The 25,144-nt window shown below is 37.7% G+C and overlaps 1 protein-coding gene across 4 annotated transcripts in view; it reads right to left on the bottom strand.

The window, feature by feature from the left end:
• The window catches only part of LOC309864762 (uncharacterized protein), a 468,381-nt gene that overhangs the window by 908 nt on the left and 442,329 nt on the right, over positions 1-25,144 (bottom strand). For 3 of the 4 annotated variants that reach the window (XM_082730545.1, XM_082730547.1, XM_082730551.1), the window contains 2 exons: positions 5,343-5,455; positions 1,227-1,398 (listed from right to left, as the gene is read on the bottom strand). In XM_082730545.1, coding sequence (XP_082586671.1) covers positions 5,384-5,455 — 72 coding nt within the window. In that variant the 3' untranslated portion in view covers positions 1,227-1,398; positions 5,343-5,383. Of the gene's footprint in view, positions 1-1,226; positions 1,399-5,342; positions 5,459-25,144 lie in introns of all 4 variants that reach the window. The other variant, XM_082730550.1, reaches the window with a different exon arrangement.

Raw genomic sequence — 25,144 nt, 5'->3', positions numbered from 1 at the left:
TCCGTTCCTGCCGATGTGTTCGTTTACTGAGCACCTACTGTCATTCCTGTAGGAGAAAGAGTAGCAGCCAAGATGCTTGACCTCCAAGTCATGACGTTTGAATAGTTCTATTTCTTCATCCTTGGGCTGGGTCTTGCTTTCTGGACCATCGGAAAGAAGCTTTATAGCCCCCACCACGAGAGCTGTTGTATGTGTCCTATGTGTTATGTACTGCTGACTTCTTTAAAAAGTCCTGGGAGGGTGGCATGGGTGTGACCAGAAAGTCCTTCCTGTCTTAAATTCCAAGTGGACGTAGTAAGGATTGTCAATGCGTATGTTCTGTTTCTTTTGCATTATCCCAATTCCGTTTCTCAGCCATACTTAAGTGTTTCTGTTCATGGCAAGGTGTTTGATAACCATGTTTTGCATCCATTTACAAACCCCCCAACCTGAGAATCGTCAGTTCTGGGAAAGCTCACATTATTGATGCGAAGCTCCGTGTGGCTCCGTGTGCACACACACACACACAGTACTCTGCAGTCCAGCACTCCTGATGCCGGTCACCGACCCATGCCTTGCTTGCCTGTGTCCTGGCCAGGGACTGCCAGGCACGGCCCCATGCTTCTGCCACTTGTGGGAGGGTTCCTTAAGGGCAGCTCAGGAAGACCTGACCTAGCTGATCCCCTAATAACAATGACAACAATAACAGTTGATTCTTCCTATATGGCAGGAAATTATCTTACTTGAACTTTATAAGATAATGAATACCCCAATTTTATAGTTGAGGAAAACGGGGGCTGACTTATGCCCACGATTTAACAAATATTATTTAAAAAAAAAAAAAAGTCAAAAATAGAGCCAGGATTCAAACCCAGATCTCTCTGATGCCAACACTCAGTCATTATCAAAAATAAGTAGGAGTACTCTGTGGTCTATAAGGACAGCCATAAACAGGTGGAACTTTCCCAGGGTTTCATTTTAGCAAGAAAGGTAGAAATTAGGGGAATTGTGGTACCCAAAGGACAAGTCAAACTTCAGGGACCATCTTCCTTTCCTGTCTAGGCAGGTACTCTGGTACCCAGGTTCTCGGGCCCTGACAGCCAAGGGTTTGCATGCAGCACAGACGGTGTGCAGTGGGCGGCCAGCAGTAGATTGTCTGCGACTAGAATGAGGTGGAGTGGGAGAGGAAGACCCACTCCCCTCTTTTTTTTTTTTTTTTTTTGCCAGACTGATTGTACACTACCTACCTTTGTCACATATTTAATAGGGGCTGTCTGCTTTAATCCTCTTGAAAGAGTCCATTTTACAGAAGAGAAATCTCAGCAGCTTTAAAGGAATATGTCTGAAGTTCTCATATTGTTAAGACAGAGCCAAGATTCAAATTTGTCAGTTGACTGCAAAGTCCATGCTCTACCTTGTCTGTAGAAAATGAAGAAATGGAAACGGACATGGAAATTCCAGCTCCAGAATGTTCTTTGACCTCTGACATTTCATGCTACTTCCAGGGAAATTACAGAATTAACTGTTAAAAATTCGTGCTCTATGGGGCACCTGGGTAGCTTAGTGGGCTTTAACCCACTAACCCACTCTGCCTTCAGCTCAGGTCATGATCCCAGGGTCCTGGGATTGAGCCCCACATCGGGCTCTCTGCTCTGTGGAAGGCCTGCTTCCTCCTCTCTCTCTGCCTGCCTCTCTGCCTACTTGTGTTCTCTAATAAATAAATAAAATCTTAAAAAAAAAAAAAATTCGTGCTCTAACCTACAACCATTCCCACAACACGAGGCCCCTGGGGGGTGGGGCTAGCAGAGGCACAGAAGGACCTCCAGGGAGGCCTGCAGCCTGACTGCTATGGCTTGACCTCCAACTTTGTAGCTCACTCTTTTTTTTTTTTTTTTTAAGGGACAGAATTCCATTTTATGTATTTATTTTTTCTTTTTCTTTCCTTTTTTAAATTAACATATAAGGTATTATTTGTTTCAGGTTACAGGTCTGTGATTCATCAGGGTTCACCATAGCACATAACCTCCCAACCCCTCACCCACCCACTCCCAACCCTCCCACCTCCCTCCACTGCAGCAACCCTCAGTTTGCTTCCTGAGATTGAAAGTCTCTTATGGTTTGTCTCCCTTTCTGGTTTTGTCTTATTTAATTTTTCCCTCTCTTCCCCTATGATCTTCTCTCTTGTTTCTCAAATTCCTCACATCAGTGAGATCATATGATTTCTCTGATTGACTTGTTTCGCTTAGCATAATATCCTCTAGTTCCATCCACATTGTTGTAAGTGGCAAGATTTGGGGGTTTTGATGGCTGCTTTATATTCCTCTGTGTGTGTGTGTGTGTGTGTGATATTGATTGTTGCCCACTCTTTTAACCAGAGTTACTGTAGTAACGAGGCAGATTAGTGATATTTACTGCCATTTGGCTGTCTCAAGCCCACTCCAAGCACTTGTCACAGCATTCTTCCTGACCACACATAGGAATCTCCAAGGAAGGATTTCTGGTAATTAGCCAAGGAGGTAAGGGCTGACTGAAATCCATCCTACTCTCTACTTGCCATATTGTGCATGGGGCACTGACTGCATTCATCTGGAAAAAGAGGTGTCAGTGTTCTCACAAAGATCCAGTGGCAGGAGGCTTTATCTGGCCACAGCAAACATCTTTCTAATTCACACAGGAGTGCCATCTTGTTAGTGCCCCTTAAGACTGATTCTTTAGGGGGTACCTGGATGGCTCAGTGATTGAAAGCCTCTGCCTTCTGCTCAGGTCATGATCCCAGGGTCCTGGGATCGAGTCCCGCATCAGGCTCTCTGCTCAGCGGGGAGCCTGCTTCCCCTTCCTCTCTCTCTCTGCCTGCCTCTCTGCTTACTTGTGATCTCTGTCTGTCAAATAAATAAACAAATAATCTTAAAAAAAAAAAAAAAGACTGATTCTTTAGGTGCTTGCTGGATAATCCTTCCATTTGACTCTGGTTTCCAGGTAGCTAGCTGACCTATTAATTGGTGGATGGTAGTCATTTCCAGCTCTGTTTCCTTAAAGATTTATATAACTTTTTCCAATATGGCTTTTAATAAACATTCTTATCTATTCCTGTATATCTAATCTCTGCAGGACATCATGAAGTGTGAAATAGCATCTAGCGTAGTAAATAGTGAGGTTTTCTTCCTGGCCCTGCCCTTATTTCCCTGACCTTGAATGAGTCCTTATATCAGCAGTATATATTCTTGAACTATTTTATTTTTTTAAAATAATCTCTATATCCAACATGGGACTCCAACTTACAACTCTGGGATCTAAAGTCGTGTGTTCTACCAACGGAGCCAGCTGGGCACCCCACATCATCAGTACTTTTTATCTGTACATGAGAGAATTGGATCAAGTTTCATCTGTTCTAAGAACTAAAGCAGAGGTGGAGAAGCCTCAAAACTGTCTCTGGAATTCAGAAGGGCATCGTCCTGGGGGAGTGCTATCTATATCTCCTGGGCAGAGAGAGGGGAGAGTGGGCAAAGATTATCTACTGAAGGGCTTTCGCCACAGTCTTCTGTTTTCAACCCATCCACAAGCGTAGGTTTGGCTCAGAGGCCATAGCTGGGCCTCTGATACTCACTAAATTCATAGATCTGATCTTTCCAGAAAACTGAGGCGGTTCCCTTCTAACACCCTTATCTTGATAGAGGCATGTGGTTTAAAGGCTGGGTGTCTGGCATTTTAGCTGTGAAATCTCGGGTCCCTACCTCCTCCTCCCCTCTTTGACTTAATGCCTGGGCTAGGGCCGAATTAAATCCAGGTTTTAAAAAAAACTTGGGGTGGAAAGAGTGGATCAAGAATTAATCTGCCGTATTTTTCTACTTTAGTTCATGAAACTTATCTATACCATTTCTTTTTTTCTTTTTAAAGATTTTATTTATTTGACAGAGATCACAAGTAGGCAGAGAGGCAGGCAGAGAGAGAGAAGGAAGCAGGCTCCCTACTGAGCAGAGAGCCTGATGCAGGGCTCCATCCCAGGACTCTGGGATCATGACCTGAACTGAAGGCAGAGGATTTAACCCACTGAGCCACCAGGTGCCCTATCTATACCATTTCTAATGAAGCTCCCAAGTTAGGAGTGTTTGCAGACCAGGAAAGAGGAATCTTTTTTTCCTATTGTGTTACTAAGAGAAAAATCAGGTGTGGCCTCCGATTTTAAATGAAATTTATTTTATAAAAATAAATGAAGTTATATTATAAAATAACATAATGAAATTATATTACAAAGTAAAATGAAATGAAGTTATTTTATGTAAGTGGGGAAAGATGAAATAATATATTCATCTGTTTCAGATTTAGAACTTAAAGCTATTCAGTAAATACAATATGTAATACTCAAATGTGTCAGTTCTATTATTGGCTATAAAAGCAGAAAGGAGATTAAGAAAGAACAGGGAGGGGGAAAAAGTGATATAGACAAAGTAAGATGGAGACACAGCATCCCAGACTGACTAATACTAAGAAATGTGAAGATAAACACAAAAAGATAACATGGAATCAGACAATAAGCACATGAAAACACATAAAGAAAATCAAAGTGGGACACACAGAAAGATAGTGTTGCACAACACTTCATTTTACAGTTTTTAAAACATTAATGTTAAAAATATTAAGGTCTGAACACCCGGGTGGCTCAGCTGGTTAAGAGACTGCCTTCAGCTCAGATCATGATCCTGGAGTACCAGGATCGAGTCTCGCATCAGGCTTCCTGTTTGGCAGGGAATCTGCTTCTCCCTCTAACCCTCCGCTTTCTCATACTCTCTCTCTCAAATAAATAAATAAAATCTTTAAAAAAAAAAAAAGTTCTTTGGAACTTTTACAACTCTGGAATAATTAATGGTGGACGCCTTGAGGTTTGCCTCATTAATTTAAACCAAGCAGGGTATCTGACCTCCACACAAGAGGTTGTTCACCCTGTTCAGCACCTCCATTTTCTCTGGAGTTCCTGAGTAGCAACCAGACTGTCTTTCCGTTTCCTACGGCTTCTGTTATGTAGTCCTCACAGGTATCATCTTGAGTCCATTAATTCTAAAGAACTAAGCCTACATTCAAGTTCACTGGGCTGGTCTTGTTTGACATTTACAGGTTAACCATTTCACTATAGACCAGTGTAGCATTAGAGCCTCTAGTAAGTAATACATGCTGGGAAGCATTAGTCTTCAGTCCATTACACTCTGCGCTTTTGGGGAATCAGTATCCCATAAAACCCAAAGAATTGGGTTTCTGGCTAGTTTAGGGTTTGCCTCAACTCTTAGGACAAGTTAAGATCTCTACATCTCTCTGGTTGATAGCTCAAATTCTACTAGCTGACAGAGCTCCCAGCTCCCAATTGAACTTACCATTTTTTCTCCTTTTCTGAAGGGAGCAGGGTCAAGATGCCTCACCCTATTGTTTTTATAAAAGTACTACATGGAGACCTCCAGTTAGGGCAATGAGGCAGACTAGTTAGGTCCTGCTAAAGAAAAGAAAAAAATTGTTAAAGAATTGCCACACCTCCAAACAGACTATCTATTAAACAAACAAACAAACAAAACACACCAAAAACCCCCCAAACAAACAACTCAGGAGAGAGGGAAACGGTAAGGTCACCAGGATAAGGAACTCCAAAGGGCATCACTCACATTGCCTTCTATGTAAATGGTACCCTCTAGAGTTGTACAAAGTAGTTTCCTTATAATCCAAGAGAGATTGCCTGAAAACAAATGACTATTTCTGAATTGTCTGTCACAAGGGGCCATTTTTGAAGAAAAGTAACCTAAGGTAAACCCAGAGGTTTTCTCCAGATTAAATCAACCACAATTTAACTCCCAATCCCAGATCACACAAGGAAACAATACTGGCTTTCAGTCTGTTAGCGTTCAGCAACATTTTCACACTTCCTTGATATCCACTGTGTTGCAAGGGGCTGTGAGCCCGAAAATTACGTTTTCGAAATGCCCTTGTCAGCAAGCTACCTTCTTTTTTTTTTTTTTTTTAATTTTTATCCATTTATTTGACAGAGAGAGAGATCATAAGTAGGCAGAGAGGCAGGCAGAGAAAGAGAGGGAAGCAGGCTCCCTGCTGAGCAGAAAGCCAGATGCGGGGCTCGATCCCAGGACCCTGAGATCATGACCTGAGCTGAAGGCAGTGGCTTTAACCCACTGAGCCACCCAGGTGCCCCTGCGGGCTACCTTCTATAAAAGGAAGAAAACAGAGATGGCTGGGGGAGGTGGAGAGACACCACTTTCCTCTCTTGGTTTAGGTTCTGACAATGACAGGCACCAGCAGATCATGGGAGGCTTCTAGAATAGCCACACAGTTGAATAGGTGGTAGGGAGCCTTTGGCCCCCAAAGCATCAGTGGCAAATTTGGCAATTTCAAAGGGACTGTGGCTCCCAGGCTCTGGCAGCAAAGTGTAGGCTGTGGGCTTCCCAAGGAGTATGACAGCAAGCAATTAGTAACTGGGGTTGGTGCAGCATCAGTGTCACTGTTCTCCTGGGGACTGCATGAACCACTTAACCTTTTCCCTCTCCAGGGATGCCTGGGTGGTTCAGTGGGTTAAAGCCTCTGCCTTTGGCTGAGGTCATGATCCCAGGGTCCTGGGATGGAGCTCTGCGTCAGCCTGCCTCTCTGCCTATTTGTGATCTCTGTCAAATAAATAAATAAATAAATAAATAAATAAATAAATAAAATCTCTTTAAAAAACAAAAACAAAAAAACAAACCTTTTTCTCCTCCAACCTCAAGAGAAAGACTGACTTCTGAATCTCTAGGTAATATTACCCTTCCTCTTTTAATCTTCCAGGCCATCCCACTTGTATAACAAATTTCTTTTATTAAATTCCTTCTACTTGCAGTAGCTGCCATGGTTCTTTTTATTTCTCCCTACCTAGACATTTTTAAAATGATGAATAAGAATAAGAAAAAAATAACAAACAACATATTTAGACCCTCTGAGGGTTTTATGTACCGGAAAGACCAAATACATATTATAGAACGCTACGATATGTAGTACATATCGTAGCGTTTCGAGACAAAAATGTCATCCCCCGAATAGTAAATTGCAAGACTGCATAAACATGACTGACCAGATTTGGAAAAACAAGATATAACTTTTAGAAATTAAAAATAAATTAAGTCATGGCTAGGTTAAATATCAAATTAGAAAGCTAAAGGGAATTCATTAACTGAGAGGTAGATTTGAGGAAGTTATACTAAATGTAACACATACAAAGAGATGGAAAATATGAAAGAAAAGAAATATAAAACATGAAAGGAAGGAGGAAACCATTTGATCATCTCTTTACATTATGAAAACAAAATTCCATACCCATTCATTAAACAAACACTCAAGGAAAAATAGGAATAGAAGACAATACCCTTAACCTAATTAAGGTAAACAAAGAATAGAAACAAAGACCAAAGAATCCAACCCTACCACAAACATTTTATCTATTTGTTTGTTTATTTTCATCACAACAAATGCCCTCCTTAATCCCCATCACAGATTTACCCATCCCCCGCCCTCCCACACCCCCCTACCTCTCTGGTAACCAACAGTTTGTTCTCTTACAGTTAGCAGTCTGTTTTTTGGTTTGTCTGTCTCTTTTTCCCCCCTTTACTTGTTTCTTTTGTCTCGTAAATTCCACATATGAGTGAAATCATATAGTATTTGTCTTTCTCTGACTGACATATTTCACTCAGCATTATACGCTCTAGTTCCATCCATTTGCCATTATGTAAATGACAAGATTTCATTTATTTTAATGGATGAGTTTTATATATATATATCCACTATATAACCATATATATATTTATATTATATGTTTATATATATATTTATATGTAAATATATATATATATATATATTCTTTATCCACTCATCTATCAATGGACAACTGGGTTACTTCCGTGTTTTAGCTATTGTAAATAACGCTGCTATAAATATAGGCGTGCAAGTATCCCTTTGAATTAGGTTTTTTTAATTCTTCAAGTAAATACTTAGCAGTGCCATTGCTGGGTCATAGGGTAATGCTATTTTTAACTTTTTGAGGCGCCCACTGTTTTCCGGAGTGGCTGCATCTATTTGCATTCCCACCAACAATGCACGAGTGTTCCTTTTTCTCCACATCCTCACCAACACGTGCTGTTCTTATGTTCTAGATCTGAGGCATTCTGACAGGTGTGAGGTGCTATCTCATTGTAGTTTTGATTTGCATTTCCCTGATGGTGAATAATGATGAATGTCTTTTCACGTGTCTGCTAGCCATCTGTATGTCTTCTTTAGAAAAATATCTGTTCATGTCTTCTGCCCATTTTAAGTTGGATTATTTGTTCTTTGGGTGTTGAGTTCTATAAATTCTTTACCTATTTTTGATACTAATCCTTTGTCTGATACGTTATTTGCAAATATCTTCTCCCATTCCATAGGCTGCTTTTAGTTTTGTTGATCGTTTCCTTCACTGTGCAGGTACTTTTCATTTTGATGTAGTCCAAATAGTTCATTTTTGCTGTTATTTCCTTTGTCTTAGGAGACTTATCTAGAAAAACGTTGCTTTGGCCAGTGTCAGAGCAAACACTGCCCGTGCTCTCTTCAGGGATTATTATGGTCTCACAACATACAGTTAGATCTTTAATCCATTTTGAGTCTATTTTTCTGTATGGTTAAAGAAAGTGGTCCAGTTTTTGTTCTTTTGTTCTTTTTTCCCAACACCATTTGTTGAAGGGCCTGTCTTTTTTCCCATTGTAGATTCATTCTGCCTTTACTGAAGATTAATTGAGCATAGCATATAATTGTAGGTTTTTCTGGGCTTTCTATTCCATTGATCTTTTCATGTATTTTTATGCCAGTGTCATACTACTTTAATTACTACGACTGTGTATTGTAACTTGAAATCTGGAATGGTGACAAGAAAAGTTTGTTTTTCTTTTTCATGATTTCTTTGGCTATTCAAGGTCTTTCGTGATTCCATACAAATTTTAGGATTGTTTGTTCTAGTTCTGTGAAAAATGCTATTGAGTTTGATAGGGTTTGCACTAAACGTATAGATTGGTTTGGGTAGTATAGACATTTTAACAATATTTGTTCTTCTAATCCATGAGCATGGAACTGCTTCCATTTCTTTATGTCATCTTGAATTTCTTTCACCAGTGCTTTATAGTTTTCATAGTACAGGTCTTTAACCTCTTTGGTTAAGTTTATTCCTAGATCTTTTATTGGTTTTGATGCAATTATAAATGGGACTATTTTCTTAATTTCACTTTCTCCTACTTCATTAATAGTATATAGAAATGCCACAGATTTTTGCACACTGATTTTGTATCCTATGACTTTACAGAATTCACTTACCAGTTTTGGTGGATTTTTGGTGGTGTCTTTAGGGTTTTCTATATATAGTGTCATGTCATTTGCAAATAGTAAGAGTTTGACTTCTTCCTTACCAATGTGGATGTCTTTTGTTTCTTTATGTGTTCTGATTGCTGTGGTGAGGACTTCCAGCACTCTGTTGAATAAAAGTGATGAGAATGGACATCTTTGTCTTGTTCCTGACCTTAGGGGAAAAGCTCTCAACTTTCAACATTGAAGATGATGTTGGCTGTGGGTTATTGGTATAAGGCCTTTATTATTTTGAGGTATGTTCCCTCTAGACCTACTTTGCAATGTATCATGAATAGATATTATATTTTGTTGAATACTTTTTCTGCATCTGTTGAAATGATCATAGGGATTTTTATCCTTTCTCTTACTGATGCCACCTATCACACTGATTATTTTGTGAATATTGAATCACCTTTGTATCCCAGGAATAAATCTCACTTGATCATGGTCTATGATTTTTTTAATGTATTGTTGGAATAGGTTTGCTAATATTTTGTTAAGGATTTTTGCATCTATATTCATGAGAGATACTGGCCTGTAGTTCTTTAATTGTGGTGTCTTTATCTGGTTTTGGTATCAGGGTTATACGGGCCTCTTAGAAAAAATTTGGAAGTTTTTACTCCTCCTCTATTTTTTGGAATAGTTTGAGAAGAACTGGTATTAACTCTTCCTTAAGTGTTTGGTAGAATTTGCCTGTGAAGCTGTCTGGTCCTGGACATTTGTTGTTGGGAGTTTTTTGATTACTGGTTCCATTTCATTTCTAGTAATTTGTTTTAATTTTCTATTTCTTTCTGCTTAATGTTTCTAGGAATTTATTTCTTCTGAGTTGTCTAATGTGTTGGCATATTGGTTTTCATAATATTCTATGCAATTGTTTATATTTTTGTGGTGTTGGTTATTATTTCTCCTCTTTCATTAGTGATTTTATTGGGCCCTTCTTTGTCTCTCTCTCTCTCTCTCTCTTTCTATGAGACTGGCCAGAGGTTTATAAATTTGTTTGTTCTTTTCAAGAACCAGCTCCTGGTTTCAGTGATCTGTTCAATGTGGGTTTTTTTTTTTCCATTTCTATATAATTTATTTCTGCTCTAATCTTTGTTATCTCTTTCCTTTTCCTGGGTTTGAGTCTTGTTTATTCCTTTTCCAGCTCCTGTTGGTGTATATAAGCTTAGGTTGTTTATTTGAGGTATTTTTTTTTTGCTTCTTGAGGTAGGCCTGTATTGCTATAAACTTCCCTCTTAGAACCACTTTTGCTGCATCCTAAAGATTTTGGACCATCGTTTTTTCATTTTCATTTGTTTCCATGTAATTTTTGGTTTCTTCTTTGATTTCTTAGTTGACCTATTCATTGTTTTTTTAGTAGCATGTTATTTAACCTCTATTTTTTTGTGCTTGTTCCAAGTTCTTTATTGTGGTTGATTTCTATTTTCAGAGTGTTGTGGTCAGAAAAGATGCATGGTAGGACTTTGATTTCTTTGAATTTGTTGAGACTTGTTTTGTGGCCTAATATGTGATCTATTCTGGAGAATGTTTCATGTGCACTTGAAAAGAATGTCTATTCTGCTGTTTTAGGATAGAATGTTCTGAATATGTCTGTTAAATGACCATCTGGTCCCCTGTGTCATTTAAAGCCACTGTTTCCTGGTTGATTTTCTATTCAGATAATCAGTCCATCAATGTAAGTGAAGCATTAAAGTCCCCTACTAGTATTATATTACTATCAATTATTTCCTTTATGTTTGTTATTAACTATTTTATGTATTTGGGTGTTCCTGTGTTCGGTGCGTAAATATTTACAATTGTTATATTGTCTTGTTGGGTTGTCCCCTTTATTATTACATAGCGTTGTCTCTTGTTATAGTCTTTGTTTTAAAGTATATTTTGTTTGATATAAGTATTGCTACCCTGGCTTTCTTTTGACATCCATTTGTATGATAAATATTTATCGCCTCACTTTCGATCTGTAGGTGACTTTTGATCTGAAGTGAGTCTCTTGTAAGCAGCAAATATATGGGTCTTGCTTTTTTTTTTTTTTAAGATTTTTTTATTTATTCATTTGAGGGAGAGAGAGAGAGCACAAGCAGGGGGAGAGGCAGAGAGTGAGAGAGAAGCAAATTCTCCACTGATCAGGGAGCCTGACACCGGGCTCAATCCTAGGATCCTGGGATCGTGACCCAAGTTGAAGGCAGATGTTCAACCATCTGAGCCACCCAGGCACCCCAGGTTTCGCTCTTTTATCCTTTGTCTCTCTATACCTTTTGATTGAAACATTTAGTCCATTTATATACTCAAAGCGCTTGTTGTAATAATTTTTTGCCTTCAAAAGCAAGTGTTATGGAGATTTTTCCTCCCCATTTGTGGGCTCCCCAGTGTGGAATTTTTTTTCCCACCTTCTCCACCTTACCAGCTCCCTCCCCACCATGGTAGGCCAAGGTCTGTTTTGCATTTACACTGTGTCTTCACCGTTCCTACCTTCTTTGATGTGGTCTCTTCTTTACCTTTAGTTGAGGAGTTTGTTCTGTAAGTCTTTGGGTCATTTTCTGGGTTATTTACACTTATGTGAGTGTTATCTAGGTGTATCATGGGACAAGGAAAGCTTAGGGTCCTCCTACTTCGCCATCTTCCCATCTGACCTCCACTATCATTTTAACTATGGAAACATTAGAAGTGTTCCCTGCATCATCTCAAAAGAAGAATAAGCACCCACTATCACCACTCCATTCCACATTTTACTGAAGAAAATAAAACCATCATTTTTATATGATATGATTCTTTACTTAAAAACAGAAAATCTGACAAAAATTATATTAAAATATTGAGGGTTGCTCAGTGAGGCTGGACATATGATAAATAAGCAAAAGTCAATTGTATTTCTGGATACAAGAAAAAATAATTAGAAAAATTAATTTTAGAAAACCCACCAACAGTAGCAAAATAAAGTATAAAGTATCTGGGAATAATCTAAAAAATATGTGCAAGATCAGACCATAGAATATTGGAATATTTTGCAGAAGATATAGAAGAAAAACTAAATAAATAGAAACATATCCCATGTTCGTGAATTGTTATATTTAATATTAAAAAGATGTCAGTTGTTCACAAGTTGATGTATAGATACAATGCAACCACAGTTAAAATATCAATTCTTTTATATATTTATTTTTGGTGAAACTGGACAAGCTAATGCTATAATTTATATGAAGGAGGTAAAGGATAAGAATCCAAAACACTTCTGAAGAAGGAAGGAGAGTTTTTTCTATGAATAATATAAAGTTACAGTAATTGAAATTGTATGAAATATAAGTAGGAATAGAAAAATTGATCAATGAAGTAGAATAGAATAACCAAAAAATAATTGCACAAATGCATATCAAAATATGTGGCAGTGGTACTACAGTAGTGGGGAGTGGAGGAACAATTTAATAACAGAATAAATATTCAAGAGGAAAAAAGAAAAACTGTTTATAACTCACTTCACTCCAAAATAAAATCCAAAAATAAATCAAACAAAAATATCCCAAAATAAGCTACAGAATGGTTAAAACTTATATTTCAAGAGCAAAAATTTTAAGACCTTTAAATATAATATAAATGAATATCTCTCTTATCTGGGGCTAGGAAAAAATTCCATAAACGTGGCACACAAAAAGACCATCATAAAGAACATATTGATTAATTTAACTACACTAAAATAAAGAACTTCTAGACATCAGAAGACCCCTTACAGAGAATGAAAAGACACGACACCAACTGAAAAAAGATATTTTCTGCCCATAAAAATAACTTCCTTGTGGGTTGAAAATGAATAAACAACTTAAGGGGAAGAGGGCAAAAGCATAAATCAGGATTTTATAGAAGTGGAAACACATATGGTTAATAAACACTCAGAGCCAAACAATAATATTACTAATCAGAGAAGCAAAATTCATGGTTACAATGAATCATTATACACTTACTCAACTGGAAAAGCATAAGAAATATGCCAGTGTTAAATACAGGAGAGGATGAAGTTCTTGTACAAAGGGAGGGCAAAGATGATGGAGGAGTAGAGGACCCTCTTTCAACCAGTCCCCTAAACTGAGCTTGATATTTCCAGACCACTCTGAACACCAAAGAAATCAGCCTGAGATATAAGAAGATATATCTGGATCTCTACAGACAGAATATCTCTGGCTGTTGGTTTCAAGGTATGAAGTGAGGAGTCGTGATTCTGCAGGTGGATACTGGAAGATAAACAGAAAGTGGAGGGAGCCTCCAGGATCCAGCACCAATAGAGCACAAAAGCCTCCCATGCTGGGGACTGGGCACAGACTTGCAGACTGGTAGCAGTGGAGAAAGGTCTTTAGGGCAGCCCGCCAGACTAAAACCTGGAGCTGCAGGGGCATGCTTGCAAACTGGGGGCAGCTGGTGGTTTTAGAAGCACAAAGGGCAGAAACGTGCCTGGACCTGGAAGCAACAGCTGGGAGTGCTGATGTGGGGTGCACAATCCAGGATGCTGTGGTTTTCAGCAGCACAGACAAAAACAGAGGCAGTGTGGCCTGGAGGGCTCACTGGAGAACAGACTGTGATCTCTCTGTTCTGAGACAGAGGTTTGGATACGGTCACTTCTGCTCTGACTCAGGGAAAGCCCCCAGAGAACAAAAGCCTCCCAAAATTGGTTTTCACTGAGTCCAATTCCCCCCAACAGGGGGCAGGGCAACTCTGTCCAAAAGGGGTTGCCCAAGTAACAGTGTGGCTGGCCTGTTCCCCAGAAGACAGGCTGGAAGAACAAGAGACAGACAACCCTAAGGTCCCTATAAAACAGGTTCATCTTGCTTTGGTGGTGGTCAATAATCTGGACTCTGTACATCCCTCAACCACCCTCAACAGGATGACTAAGAGGAGGAACCCCTAACACAGGGAAAATTGAGAGACTGTGACCTCTGCCATAGAAATAATGGGTATGGATATAAGCAAGATGTCAGAATCAGATTCACGGTAACAGTTATGCACACAATAGCTAGGATGAAGAAAACCATTAATGGTAACATAGATTCTCTAAGCACAGAAATGAGAGTTGACTGGCAGAACTTAAAAAAATGCTATCGATGGGATCCAATCTAATCTAGATACTCTAACAGCTAGGGTAAATGAGGTGAAGAACAAATTAGTAATCTAGAAGACAAACTGATAAAAAAGAAGGAGCAGGAGGAGGCCTGGAACAAATAACTTAAAATCCATGAGAACAGAATTAGAGAAATAAATGATGCCAAGAATCATTCCAATGTCAGAATTATTGGGATCCCTGGCGGGGGTCGGGGTGGGGGGGGGTGGAGAGAGAAAGAGGACTAGAAGATACATTTGAGCAAGTTGTAGCTGAGAACTTCCCTAATTTGGGGAATGAAACAAGCCATCATGTCCTAGAGGCAGGACCCCTCCCAAGATCAAAGAGAATAGACCAATGCCTAGGCATGTAATAGTAAAACTTGCAAATGTTAAAACCAAGGAAGACATCTTAAGGGCCATTAGGGGGAAGAGATTCCTTGAGTACAGAGGGAGGAAAATCAGAATAACATCAGACCATTCCACAGAGACCCAACTAGCCAGAAAGAGCTGGCAAGACATATTTAGGGTACTAAATAAGAAGAACTTGCAGCCAAGAATGTTTTTCAGATGAGGTGTCATTTAGAATGGAGGGAGAGATAAAGAGCTTCCAAGACTGGCAAAAACTGAAAGAATGTGTGACCTCTAAGTTGTCCCTGCAAGAAATATTGAAGGAGGTTCTATAAAAGTAGAAAGACCTCAAGAGTGATATAGAACAGAAATTTAGAGACAACCTATAGAAACAAGGACTTCATGGACAACATGACAACAATAAAATCATACCTTTTAATAATCATTCTCAACATGAATGGCCTATGAAATGGCATGAAATGACACAGGGTTGCATATTGGATTAAAAAAAACAGGACCCATCCATATGCTATCTACAAGAGGCTGATTTTGAATCTAAAGATATATCCAGACTGAAAGTGAAGGGATAGAAAAGCATCTTTTATGACAATGGACCTTAAAAGAAAGCTGGCATAGCAATTCTCATATCAGACAAATTAGATTTTAAGCTAAAGACTGTAGTTAGAGATACAGAAGGACACTATATCATTCTTAAAGGGTCTGTCCAACAAGAACATCTAACAATTGTAAATATCTATGCCCCCAACATGGGAGCAGCCAACTACATAAGCCAACTGTTAACCAAAATAGACATATTGATAATAATACGTTAATAGTACGAGACCTCAAATTCCACCCACAGCAATAGACAGATCATCTAAACATAAAATCAACAAAAAAACAAGAGCTTTGAATGACACACTGGACCAGATGGACCTCATAGATATATACAGACCATTCCATTCTAAAACAACAGAATACTCATTCTTCTTGAGCACATATGGAACTTTCTCCAGAATAGACCACATACTGGCTCCCAAATCAGGTCTCAATTGATACCAAAAGATTGCGATTATACCCTGCATATTCTCAGACCACAGTGCTTTGAAACTGGAACTCAATCACAAGAAAAAGTCTAGAAGAAATTCAAACACTTGGAAGCTAAAGACAATCTTGCCCAAGAATGTTTGGGTCAGAGCACCTGGGTGGCTCAATGGGTTAAGCCTCTGTCTTTGGCTCAGGTCAAGATCCCAGGGTCCTGGGATCCAGGCCTGCCTCAGGCTCTCTGCTCAATGGGGAGCCTGCTTCCCCCTCTCTCTGCCTACTTGTGATCTCTCTCTGTCAAATAAATAAAAAAATTAAAAAAAAAAAAGAAATATTTATGTCAACCAGGAAATCAAAGAAGAACTTAAACAATTCATGGAAACCAATGAGAATGAAAACACTTCTCTCCCAGACCTATGGGATTTGGCAAAGGTAGTCCTAAGGGGATATATATACCCATCCAAGCCTCACTCAAAAAAGATAGAAAAATTCTGAATACATAAACTATCTTTACATCTTAAAGAACTGGAGAATCAGCAACAAATTAAGCCCAACCCACACATAAGAAGGGAAATAATTAAGATTAGAGCAGAGATCAGTGAATTAGAAACCAGAAATATATCATGAAACTAGAAGCTGGTTCCTTGAACAAATTAATAAGATCAATAAACCATAAGCCAGATTTATCCAAAAAGAAAAGAGAAAGGAATCAAATTAATAAAACTATGAATGAAAGGGGAGAGATCATGAATAACATCAAGGAAGTAGAAACAATTATCAGAAATTATTATCAACAGCTATATGCCAGTAAGTTAAGCAGCCTAGAAGAAATGGATGCATTCCTGGAAATCTATAAACCACCAAGACTGAAAGAGGAAGAAATTGACACCTGAATGGACAAATAACCAGTAATAAGATCGAAGCAGTGATCAAAAACCTCCCAAAAAACAAGTCCAGGACCTGATGGACTCCCTGGGGAATTCTACCAAACTTTCAAAGAAGAAATAACACCTATTCTCCTGAAGCTGTTTCAAAAAATTGAAGCAGAAGGAAAACTTCCAGACTCTTTCTATGAAGCCAGCATTACCCTGATCCCCAAACCAGGCAAAGACCCTACCAAAAAGGAGAATTTCAGACCAATATCACTGATGAATATGAGGAATATGGGTGCTAAGATTCTCAACCAGATCCTAGCAAACAGGATCCAATAGCACATTAAAAAGATTATCCACCATGACCAGGTGGGATTCATTCCTGGGCTACAAGGATGGTTCAACATTCGCAAATCAATCAATGTGAGAGAACAAGTTAATATGAGAAGAGAGAAGAACCACATGGTCCTCTCAATTGATGCAGAAAAAGCATTTGACAAAATCCAGCATCTGTTCCTGATTAAAACGCTTTAAAGTATAGGGATAGAGGGAACATTCCTGAACTTCATAAAATCTATCTATGAAAGACCCACAGCAAATATCATCCTCAATGGGAAAAAGCTTGCAGCCTTCCTGTTGAGATCAGGAACACAACAAGGATGCCCACTCCCATCACTATTGTTCAACATAGTACTAGAAGTCCTAGCAACAGCAATCAGACAACAACAACAACAACAGCAAAAATAAAAGGTATTCAAATTGACAAAGAAGAAGTCAAACTCTCTTCACAGATGACATGATACTTTATGTGGAAAACCCAAAAGACTGTACCCCAAATTACTAGAACTCAGAGTTCTAGTAATTCAGTAATGTGGCAGGATACAAATTCAGTAATTTGGCAGGATACAAAATCATTGTATAGAAATCAGTTGCTCTTATGCACTAATAATGTAATGGTAGAAAGAGAAATTAGAGAATTGATTCCATTTACAATAGCACCCCAAACCATAAGATACCTTGAAATAAACCTAACCAAAGAGGTAAAGGATCTATACTCTAGGAACTACAGAACACTCATGAAAGAAATCAAAGAAGACACAAAAAGATGGGAAAATATTCCATGCTCATGGATTGGAAGAATAAACATTGTTAAACATTTGTTAAAATGTCTATGCTGCCCAGAGCAATCTATACTTTCAAAGCCATCCTGATCAGAATACCAATGGCATTTTTCAATGTAGAACAAACAACCCTAAAATTTGTATGGAACCAGAAAAGATCCCGAATCACCAAAGTAATGTTGAAAAAGGAAAAACAAAGCTGGGGACATCACATTTTCTGATTTCAAGCTATATTACAAAGCTGTGATCACCAAGACAGCATGGTATTGGAAGAAAAACAGACACATAGACCAATGGAACAGAATAGAGAGCCTAGAAATGGACCCTCAAGCTATGGTCAAATAATCTTCAACAAAGCAGGAAAAAATATACAGTGGAAAAAAGACAGCCTCTTCAATAAAAGCTGGAAAAGTTGGACAGCTATACACAGAAGAATAAAACTCAACCATTCTCTTACACCATACACAATATAAATTCTAAATGAATGAAAGACCTCAATGTGAGATAGGAATCCATCAAAATCCTAGAGGATAATGTAGGCAGTAACCTTTTCAACATTGGCCACAGCAACTTCTTTTAAGACATGTCTCCAAAAGCAAGGGAAACAAAAGGAGAAATGAATTTTGGGGACTTCATCAAGATAAAAACTTCTGCACAGCAAAGGAAACAGTCAATAAAACAAGAGGCAATCCACAGAATGGGAGAAGATACTTGCAAATGACACTACAGACAAAGGACTGATATCTAAGATTTATAAAGAATTTCTCAAACTCAACACCCAAAAAACAAATAATCAAGTCAAAAATTGGGCAGAAGACATAAACAGACACTTCTACAAAGAAGACATACAAATGGCTAACAGACACATGAAAAAATATTCATCATCATTAGCCATCAGAAAAATTCAAATCAAAACTGCATTGAAATACCAAACAGCAGTCAGAATGGCAAAAATTGACAAGGCAAGAAACAAAAAATGTTGTAAAGACTGTGGAGAAAGGAGAACCCTCTTATACTGTTGGTGGGAATGCAAGCTGGTATAGCCATTTTGGAAAACAGTGTGGTGGTTCCTCAAAAGGTTAAAAATAGAGCTATCTTATGACCCAGCAATAGCACTAATGGGTATTTACCCCAAAGATACAGAGGTAGTGAAAAGCCATATGCACCCCAATGTTCATAGAAGCAATGTCCACAATAGCCAAACTGTGGAAAGAGCCAAGATGCCCTTCAACAGGTCAATGGATAAAGAAGACGTGGTCCATATATACAGTGGAATATTACTCAGCCATTTGAAATGATGAATACCCAACTTTTGCATCAACATAGTTGTGATTGGAGGAGATTATTGCTAAGTGAAATAAGTCAAGCAGAGAAAGTCATTATCATATGGTTTCACTTATTTGTGAAACATAAGGAATAGCATGGAGGACATTAGGAGAAGGAAAGGAAAAATGAAGGTGGGGAAATCGGAGAGGGAGATGAACCATGAGAAACTATGGACTCCAGGAAATAAACTGAGTGTGTTTTGTGGGGGTGGGGGGGATGGGTTAGCCTGGTGATGGGTATTAAGGAGGGCACGTATTGCATGGAACACTGGGCGTTATATGCAAACAATGAATCATGGAACACTATATCAAAAACTAATGTTGTACTGTATGACTAAATAATGTAATTAAAATAATGTAATTAAAAATAATGTAATTAAATAATGTAATTAAAATAAAATAATGTAATTTAAAAACTTTCTTATACAGTGCTGGTGGGAGAATAAATTGGTAAAATCATAATATCAAAACCTAATAATATCTTTAAATATAAAGCAAATATTAATGGAAGAAAAACGGTTAAATCCATAATCATTGCAGGAGTTTTTACTTTCTCAGTAATTAAAGAGCCAGCAGATAGAATTAGTAAAAAAATACAGAGTTGAACAAAATGACAAGCTTGATGTACTTTCTAGCTAACAACTACAAACCATGCCTTCTTTTTATAGCACAAATAAAATATTTTTAAAAACACCAAAGCCAGTTTTATTTTTGTTTTTCAACATTTCCTTAGCGATTCGGGGGTCTCTTCTGGTTCCCTACAAATTTCTGGATTATTTGCTCCAGCTCTTTGAAAAATACCAGTGGAATTTTGATCGGAATGGCATTAAAAGTATAGATTGCTCTAGGCAGTATAGACATTTTAACAATGTTTATTCTTCTGATCCAAGAGCATGGAGTGGTCTTCCATCTTTTTGTGTCTTCTTCAATTTCTTTCATGAGTGTTCTGTAGTTCCTCGAGTACACAGATCCTTTACCTCTTGGGTTAGGTTTATTCCCAAGTATCTTATGGTTCTTGGTGCTATAGTAAATGGAATCGATATTCTAATTTCCCTTTCTGTATTTTCATTGTTAGTGTATAAGAAAGCCACTGATTTCTGTACATTGACTTTGTATCCTGCCACGTTACTGAATTGCTGTATGAGTTCGAGTAGTTTGGGGGTGGAGTCTTTTGGGTTTTCCATATAAAGAATCATGTCATCTGCAAAGAGAGAGAGTTTGACTTCTTCATTGCCAATTTGGATACCTTTTATTTCTCTTTGTTGTCTGATTGCTATTGCTAGGACTTCTAATACTATGTTGAACAAGAGGGGTGAGATTGGGCATCCTTGTCATGTTCCTGATCTCAATGGGAAGGCTGCAAGCCTTTTCCCCATTGAGGATGATATTTGCTGTGGGTCTTTCATAGATAGATTTTATGAAGTTCAGGAATGTTCCCTCTATCCCTATACTTTAAAGCGTTTTAATCAGGAACAGATGCTGGATTTTGTCAAATGCTTTTTCTGCATCAATTGAGAGGACCATGTGGTTCTTCTCTCTTCTCATATTAACTTGTTCTCTCACATTGATTGATTTGCGAATGTTGAACCATCCTTGTAGCCCAGGAATGAATCCCACCTGGTCATGGTGGATAATCTTTTTAATGTGCTATTGGATCCTGTTTGCTAGGATCTGGTTGAGAATCTTAGCATCCATATTCCTCATATTCATCAGTGATATTGGTCTGAAATTCTCCTTTTTGGTAGGGTCTTTGCCTGGTTTGGGGATCAGGGTAATGCTGGCTTCATAGAAAGAGTCTGGAAGTTTTCCTTCTGCTTCAATTTTTTGAAACAGCTTCAGGAGAATAGGTGTTATTTCTTCTTTGAAAGTTTGGTAGAATTCCCCAGGGAATCCATCAGGTCCTGGGCTCTTGTTTTTTGGGAGGTTTTTGATCATTGCTTCAATCTTGTTACTAGATATCAGTCTATTCAGGCTGTCATTTTCTTCCTGGTTCAATTTTGGGAATTTATAGTTTCCCAGGAATGTATCCATTTCATCTAGGTTGTTTAGCTTATTGACATATAACTGTTGATAATAACTTCTGATGATTGTTTCTACTTCCTTGCTGTTAGTTGTGATCTCTCCCTTTTCATTCACAATTTTATGAATTTGGGCTTTCTCTTTTCTTTTGGATTAGTGTGGCCAATGGTTTATCAATTTTATTGATTCTTTCAAAAAACCAGCTTCTAGTTTCATTGATACGTTCTACTGTATCTCTGGTTTCTACCTCATTGATCTCAGCTCTAATCTTGATTATAGCCCCTTCTTATGTGTGGAGCTGGTTTGATTTGTTGTTGATTCTCCAGTTCTTTAAGGTCTAGAGACAACTGGTGTGTTCTGGATTTTTCAATTTTTTTTTGAGGGAGGCTTGGATGGCTATGTATTTCCCCCTTAGGACCGCCTTTGCTGTATCCCATTAGGTTTTGGACCGAAGTGTCTTCATTCTCACTGGTTTCCATGAATTGTTTCAGTTCTTCTTTGATCTCATGGTTGATTCAAGCATTCTTAAGCAAGGTGGTCTTTAGCTTCCAGGTGTTCAACAGACTAATGGATAAGGTCCATTAGTGGTCCATGGATAAGTGGTCCATATACACTATGGAGTATTTTGGCTCCATCAGAAAGGATGAATACCCAACTTTTGTAGCAACATGGATAGGACTGGAAGAGATTCTGCTGAGTGAAATAAGTCAAGCAGAGAGAGTCAATTATCATATGGTCTCACTTATTTGTTCAGCATAACAAATAGCATGGAGGACAAGGGGAGTTAGAGAGGAGAAGGGAGTTGGGGGAAATTGAAGGGGGAGGTGAGCCATGGAAGACTATGGACTCTGAAAAACAATCTGAGGGGTTTGAAGCAGTGGGGGGTGGGAGGTTGGGGGAACCAGGTGGTGGGTATTAGAGAGGGCATGGATTGCATGGAGCACTGGGTGTGGTGCAAAAACAAGGAATACTGTTATGCTGAAAACAAAACAAAACAAAACAAAAAACCCACCAAAGCCATAAAGCAAGTCTCAAATTTTTTAATGAATCAAAATAATATAGAATGTGTTTTCTAATTAAAATGAAATTAAATGGGAATTCTTAAATAGAAAAGCCCAAGTTTTAGAAATTAGGAATCGACTTCTAAATCACCATAAACCAAAGGAACAAAAAGTAATGAAAGTAAACAAATTATTTAGAACTGTACAATAATGAAAACTGGAAGTTGTTTGTAGGTAAAGCGGAACTTAGAGAGAAATTTATAGCCTTAAGTGTTTGTATTGTAATATAAGAAAACCTGCAGATTAGTGAGGAATGACCTATTTTGTGAAATTAGAAGAGAAAAGCAAGATAACTCCCTTAAGATAGAGAAATGATATAAAATAATGAAGAGTAACTAAAGAGCCAAAATTGAATTCTTAAAAAGGGTGATAAAATGGATGAAGCTCTGGCAAGATTAAGGAAAAGAGGAACAGAGAATAGAAAAAATAGCAAAATCAGGATGCAAGAGTAGACAGAATTATGGATACAGAATTATGGATAGTAGAGACCAAGAAGATGTCATAAGTAATTTTATGCCAACAAATTTGAAAATTTCAGTGCAATGGGGAAATTTTTAGAAAGTGAATCTTTTGAATACAGACATAAAAAGAAAAAGAAAATAGAATTGACTTGTAACTACTAAATAAAGTAGTAGGAAAAAAAACCCAGATGATTTTTCTGTTTACCAGACATATAAGGAAAAATAATCACAATCTCCCACAAAGTAGTTCAGAGTATGGAAAAGAGAGACTATACCCCCAACTCATTTTATTAGGTTCATATACCCTTGACATAAAAATCTAATGATAAGAGCATGAAAAAATAAAATTATAAAGGCTAAAATCACTTGTTAACATAGATTCTAAAATATTAACAATGTATATAAAGGACAATCCACCATGGTCTAGTTGATTTATGCTCAGAGTTCAAGGCTGGTTTGACTTAAAAGAAAAATTGATTGATAAAATCTGCCACATTAGGATAACAAGTGAGAAAAATAATGTGATTATTTTAAGTTTTGTAGAAACATGCTTATTAAAATTCAATGTTCATTCATGAGTTATAAAGATAGCATGATTATGTATATGTGTAATTTTCAAATTCTATATATAAATTATTAGAATTAATGAAATCTAGAAGGCTACTGGTTACCAAATGGTATATAAAAACTAACTATATTCTTATGATATGATATATGATAAATGATGCTAAAATAATTGTATATTAATATGGAGCAATTTAAATTGGACTTATGGCTCATATCATATATAGGAATAAATTCCAGATAGATTAAAGATCTAACCAGAAAGAAAGAAAAATAGACATTCTAGAAAAGAGAATGGGAAAAAAATTATCTTGGTTTTAAGATGGGGAAGGGTCTCATAAATAAGAGGACCAACCATAAAAGAAAAGAATAATAATTTTTACTATGTTAAAACTAAGAACCTCTCTTCATTAAAATATACCATAAAGTGAGTGAAAAGTCTACATTAAGATGATACCTATAACATGTATATCTCTCAAAATCTAGTATGTCAATATACCTCAAATATTCTGAGAAGTCATAAGAAAACATTTATCAACTTAGTAGAAAATGGATAAAAGTTCATTAGAATTCTTCATAAAAGAAGAACTCTAAATGTCAGTTAACACATGGAAAGTTGTTTAACTTCAGTACTAATTGGGGAAATGCAAATGAAGACCCCAGGGAGATACCATTAGACCCACTAGACTAGAAAAATTAGTTCTGAGAATACCAAATACAGGAGAGGACATAGAGCTAGGGGGGCTCTTCTCAGGTACTACATAGGGAGTGCAGATTGGTAAAACCACTTTGGAAAACAGGTTTGCTTTACCTTGTAAAGCTGAACGTGCACATGCATGACAACTAGCAATTTCAGCATTCTCTTCTATTTACAGAAATATCACATGAGCCCCAGGATATACATACAAAAATGGTTCAACACTATTTGTGCAGAATATCAACAAACTTGAAACAAAACATATGACCATTAACTTAGATTGATTAACTAAACTATGGTGTATGCACACAGGAGATTGTATAATACATATTACTTTAAAATAATTTTTAAAAAATTAATATTTGCTTAACTTTAACATTGCTGAAACTTGGGTAGACATTTCTTTAAAGTTAGAGATGTTAGTTATCAAAAGAGCTCTTTGAAATTAAGTGTGTAATATGAAGAAATGAACAGGTCTGTATTCCCTACTCCTCCCACTTTTTGCAGAGGCAGGAGTTGAATAAATAATTAAATGTAGTTTGAAAAATCAAGATGTCAAATTTTTTATGGAGTGTTTGTGTGCGTATGTGTGTTCTTATATATAAGTTTAAACCTCCTCAGATAGTATTTATTGATTTCTCATTCTGTGTCCACTCAGCTGAAAGTCATGCTGGAAATAGATTTTTTAAAATTTATGTTTAACTGAGCTTGAATTTCCTTGCATAACCCTGATATCAGAAACACAAGTAGACCAAGACTACTACTCTGAGGGTCTGTTTTGCCAACTCATCTGTCAGATGATGGGGAGAATCTCTTCATTAGATATCCCACTAAGCTGGCACCAACTCAGCATGTCTTTTGGGGGTTTTGGTGGCCAGAAACTGGTCTGAAGGGGTGAGCAAAGCTTAAAGTTACATGGGGCATCTGGGTGTCTCAGTTAGTTAAGTGGCTGACTATTGATTTTGGCCCAGGTCATGATATCAGGGTCCTGGGATCAAGCCCCACATTGGGCTCTCCGTTTGGTAGGGGAATCTGCTTGAGACTCTCTCCTCTCTCTCTCTCTTCCTCTCACCTTCACCTCTATCTAAGAGAAAATAAATAAATCTAAAAAAAAAAAATAGCTTGAAGTCACATTATGGGACAAGATCCAAGAATGAGGTTAGAGCTTGAAGTTCGCCAAATCTGAGAAG

This window comes from Mustela nivalis, assembly GCF_964662115.1.
Source record: "Mustela nivalis genome assembly, chromosome: 5".
Classification (NCBI taxonomy): Eukaryota; Metazoa; Chordata; class Mammalia; order Carnivora; family Mustelidae; genus Mustela; species Mustela nivalis.
This window is presented reverse-complemented; position numbering and strand designations above follow the sequence as displayed.